The following is a 5,138-nucleotide window of genomic DNA, read 5'->3' on the forward strand; positions in this document are numbered from 1 at the left end:
AGAAACATAAAAAAAAGAGTGTATATATTAAGGAGGTTTATACAAAAAAGAAAAGAATATGCATGTCATAGAAGGAATCGTACTTTACCACAAAATTATGTTATTGCCATTTAATTAATGTAATCAATCTTCAATACGATGATCAAACCAACTTTGTCATAATAAATAAAAACAATTAAAATCAAGTGGGTCCTACTGGTACCTTTGAATCTAAACCAATTAATAATTTTTCAAAATTATAATTACGTTGAAAAATAAAAACATTTTAAATTTTAAAATATCCATAATTATCATTGCTGTAATTACAAAACAGCCCTTTAAAATTAGAGAGGCTTTTTTCTTCGCCTAATTTGCGCACGAAGCACACACCGAAGACGACACAGAAGAAAAACACAAAAAGAAATCTCCATTACTCATTGTTCATTCAAATTCAAGAATATTTCGTTTTCCTATCTTTCCATTTTTTTCCCTCTTTCCATTTCCATTTCTTTTGTATGATGCCGCAGGGAGATTTACAGGCCTTCTTCACCGGTGATGTTGCCGGCGACGACGGCGGAGAGCGGCTGCCTTTGGAGGACGAGAAAGAGGAGCCAGATCGGGGGGAAGTTCCTCCCGACTTTCCGCCGGAATCTTTTTGGCTCTCTAAGGATGCAGAGTTCGACTGGTTCGATCGGAACGCTTTCTTCGAGAGGAAAGAATCTACTAAGGCTAGTTCTAATTCCACGAATTTGAATCCTAATTTGCATCCGCAACCTAATTCCAATTCGCAGAGATTTTCGTTGAATTTGAAGTCCAAGGCGTCGATTATCGGATTGCCGAAGTCTCAGAACACTGCTTATGTCGAAGTGAAGAATCGGCGCAATTGTAAGTCTGGAAACATTCGGTTGTTTCCGAAACGGTCAGGATCCGTTGGAAAAGCGGTTTCGTCTATGATCGAGCCTTCTTCTCCCAAGGTATCGTGTATGGGGAAAGTAAGATCAAAGAAGGACCGACATCGTCAGAAGAATAACAACAATCACCATCACTCATCAGAAACAGAACTAACAACAACCGCAAAGGAGAAATCAGTTGAAAAACAAAAGAAAGGATTCTTCGCGACTTTTCGCGCTAAAATTTTCCGGAGCGGTGGAAGAAGGCAACCGGTCGTCGAACCAACCGCCTCGTCTTCACTCACAAACTCGCCTCCCGAACAGAACATCAAAGCACCGCCGCCGCCGCCGCCGCCGCCAAGCAAGATCGACGAAACAGAACCACCTGCCTTGGGCGGTATGCATCGATTTGCATCGGGAAGAAGGTCCAGTTCATGGAGCGTAAGGGAGGCCGGTATAGAGGTAGCATAGGCGTAGCATTGACTCTTCCGCCATGCGAGGGATCATCGTGCACTTTGGCGGGGCCCGCCAGAAGATTTTCGAAGGGCAGTCTTTGATTTGGATGTTTGCTCGGTAGGACCGATTCCCATCGAATTTGTCTTTGGATGAACAGCGGTTTGAACTAAAAAAATTTCTACTCCTCATTGTTATCTGAAAGGTAAAACATCGATTTCATAGTCCCTTTTTTTTTTTTTTCTTTAAATCCTTTTGGTATTACTTGAAATATTTTTTGTTTGAATTAGAGGACGAAGATTTGTTGTAGATAGAAGTTTTTTTTGGGAATGAGTAGTTGCATTTTGCATTTTGTATATTTGTTCATGATCATGATGTGACGCTTTTTAATAATCACATAAATACATATTTTGGTTTACCCTCATTTGACCAAACATTATAATAAATTAATTTTAGGTTGCTGGAAAGAAGCTTATATTACATCAAGATTCAAAGATTCTGGCTTTCTCTCTAAATGTTATTATCTTTTATTCATTTTCCAATTAGGAATAATCAAATTTTTAAATCCTATTTTAGGTTTGAGTTTATGTTTTAAGATACCAAATGTTAATTTGGATGCATTGTAGTTTAAATTTAACCATTGTAGAGAGTATTTCAAAAATCTCGGACTTTATAATATGCATTATCTAAAAAGTTATGATCTGATCAACATGCAATTTTGGGTGAAAAGACTAAAATAAAATGAGCTTGATTTTGGTAACTACTGGTATGACCTCAGTCCCTAATTAGTTATGAGTAGAAGATTCAATTTCCTACCTGATCTTTGCAAAATAAATTAGGATAGAGAAAGATGGGAAATTGAGACATGATTGTGTATATTATAAAAATATAGGAAATAAATCAAAATTTACTTTGTTGTTAAATTTTGTGAGTTATCATAAAGTTACTCAATACTTAATTTGAACATTAATACAACTTAAAGTTATTATACGAAGCTCTAATATTTAACTGGTTCAAGTTAATGAGTTTACAATAAAATTCTTTTGTTGCAAATTAATATTTAAGCGAGAAGTTAACTATCGGAAAATTTGATTTTCTCCATAAATAAGATTTTTGGGTCACTAGCGGATTGTATGTTCTACACTTATTGACTTTCACTTTTGAAAAAAAAAAAAATAATAATGGAGTGGAAAATTAGTTCTAAAATTAAAATTATATATTTATCTTTTATGTGTATATTAATGGGAGAACTTAAATGTATTAAATTGTGGGAGCCTACGGCTTTCTTTTGAAAATTTGGAAATTAATGAATGTAGTTCAAATTTTAAAAGAAAGATTGTTAAAAAAAAAAAAAAAAAAAGTTGGTATAATACTTAAAGATATTTTGTTTAAAAAGGAAAATAATTTTTTAAATGTTTCGTTTTTTCACCAACTTTGAGTTCAAAAATATTTTTGTTAAGGGTGGAATTTGTTCAAAATATATATTTTCATTTAATGAAAAAATTCAAATGGTTTTATTTTTTATTTTTTATTTTATATATATTCGTAAATTTCTAAACTATTTTATATACATTCAGATTAATCTTTTGAAACAACTTGTTGACTCTATAATTTTGTAAAAAATAAAAATCTAGATGTTCCTAAAGAAAAAGAAAAGGGGATGGGCAATTTGGGTTAAAAAAAGAATGGGAATGGAAGCATTTGAATTTTAGAAAAAAGGTAGATTAATTGCTTTAGTTAGTTAGCGGCGGCTGAAGTCCCGGTGGTTTCCTTGTTTTTCGTTTCTGGCGGCGGGAGAGGCTCCTCACCACTTCACATTTCCAATACCAATCTTCAATACAAAGGAAGCAAAAATGATCAACATAATTCAAAAGTTAATTTTTAACTAATAAACCTTTTTTCAAATTAAGTTTTTAAATATTATTTTAGCACTTTTTATAAAGTAGATTTTAAGATCCTCTTTCTTTTTTAGGATTTCAATAGAAAATTCAATGTTTCTTTAAAATAGGTAAAATTAGAAACAAAAAAAAAAAAAAAAAACTTTCAAAGTGGAAAATTAAATTGAAATCATTATTGACTTGATTTTCGCTTTGTAGTTTATAAATATATTTTATCGACCACTAGTTCCCTTAATCTATCTATGTTAGAAATTATATTAAGTCTTACAATAATTTTCACAAGCTAAGTATTAAATCGTTTTATATTTTGAAGTTACACAAGATAATTTGTTAAGGATTAGAGTTTAGAGATGATTAAATTCTTATAAAATTGAAAGTATATATATACTAAATTGTTACCGTTCCAAGTTTGACTACTAAAATATATAATGTTCCATCTTTGAAAGTTTAGAGACTAAAAAGTGAGTTTAATCAAAGATAAATCAAATTTAACTCTAAATTGGACCATAAACCTATATAGTCGTTGCAATTAATTTTTTTGCTAATTTTACTAGAAAACCAAGTAAGAACCTTTCATAACCTTGTTTATTTCAATGGAGTATTTGTAATTCTAGCAAAAAAAAAAAAAAAAAAAATTTAAATCGAAGGTGGTAACATTAAAATATATAATAAGAATGAAGCATATCTACGTCGTACAAAACCTAGTTGTCCTTATTTGAATATCATGAACTAATTTTCCTTTACCTAAAACTTTCTTTACACTCTAGTAGGATATGTAGTTTTTTTAGGCGAAACTAGAGGCAAAGCTAGGAAGGTTAGGGATGTAAACAAACTTAGATAATATATCTAATCGAAGAAGTTAAGGTGAATCAATAGGAAAAAGGAGGAAATTAAACGGTGAGAAGGAGTGATTAAGTTTGTAAATGCTTGCGTTAATAATTCTTCATTATTTTGTTATCATAATTGATTTTCCCTTTGGTGGGGTTTGCTTTGGATTGTTTTTCTTTCTTCAACTCTCTCAACATTTCTCACAAAATTGTGTAAATGTTGACTTTAATTACTATCAACATCTTTTAGGCCAACACTTTCCTATATACACACACACAAATATATATATATAAACAAGTAAAATGGTAGACTCTTTTTAAAAAATATAATAAAATGACAAACTATTTATACAAAACAATTCTAAAAATGAAAAAAACCCACAAGCAAAATACAAAAAATGTCTCGTCAACAACGCACGTAATATATTTGGTAACACGCGTAATATATTTGGTTATAGGATCATTTAATTAATTGAGTTATATGATTGTTTAGATTTAGTTGTTTTTTTTTTCATAATTTGGTACATGATTGTTTAAATTTGGTTAAACGATTTTTTAAAAAAAAAAGAGAGAAAAAGAAGAAAGAAAATAAAAAGAGAAAAAGAAGAAAGACAATTTAAATGACTTAAAAAATGAAGAAGGAAAGAAGAAAGTTGAAATGATAAACCTGAAATATTTAGAAAATGACAAATTTTATAACATTATTGTTATTTTAAAACTTTCATTTTCTTGTTTAATATGTTCTTAAACTTTTAATTCCTTTCAAATTACTTTTTAATATATCTGGTATTTAATTTTTTTCATGATACAAACTAGGATAAATAATTAAAATGTTAAGATTCTCTAAAATATGAATTAAGTTAGAGAAATCTTTATCATGACTAATATTACACACTTTTAAATTAAGAATTTGTTGAACTATTTAAAATTTAAGAACTTATCATATACATTTTAAAGTTTATATCTTTAATTTAATCGATTCATAAACTAATTTTCTTTCCTAAATTTAGAGACTAATTATAATTTATAATTTTATATGTTGTGCTTAAAGTTAAAGCTCATAAACTAATTTTATAATTTATAATTTCAAT

The 5,138-nt window shown here is 29.7% G+C and overlaps 1 protein-coding gene across 1 annotated transcript; it reads left to right on the forward strand.

The window, feature by feature from the left end:
• Positions 1 to 497: 497 nt before the first annotated feature.
• On the forward strand, positions 498 to 1,340 carry LOC103500902 (uncharacterized). The gene has a single exon (XM_008464353.3). The coding sequence runs from the start codon at positions 498 to 500 to the stop codon at positions 1,338 to 1,340; it is 843 nt and encodes a 280-aa protein (XP_008462575.2).
• The last annotated feature ends 3,798 nt before the right edge of the window (positions 1,341 to 5,138 follow it).

Source organism: Cucumis melo, chromosome 8, assembly GCF_025177605.1.
Source record: "Cucumis melo cultivar AY chromosome 8, USDA_Cmelo_AY_1.0, whole genome shotgun sequence".
Classification (NCBI taxonomy): domain Eukaryota; kingdom Viridiplantae; phylum Streptophyta; class Magnoliopsida; order Cucurbitales; family Cucurbitaceae; genus Cucumis; species Cucumis melo.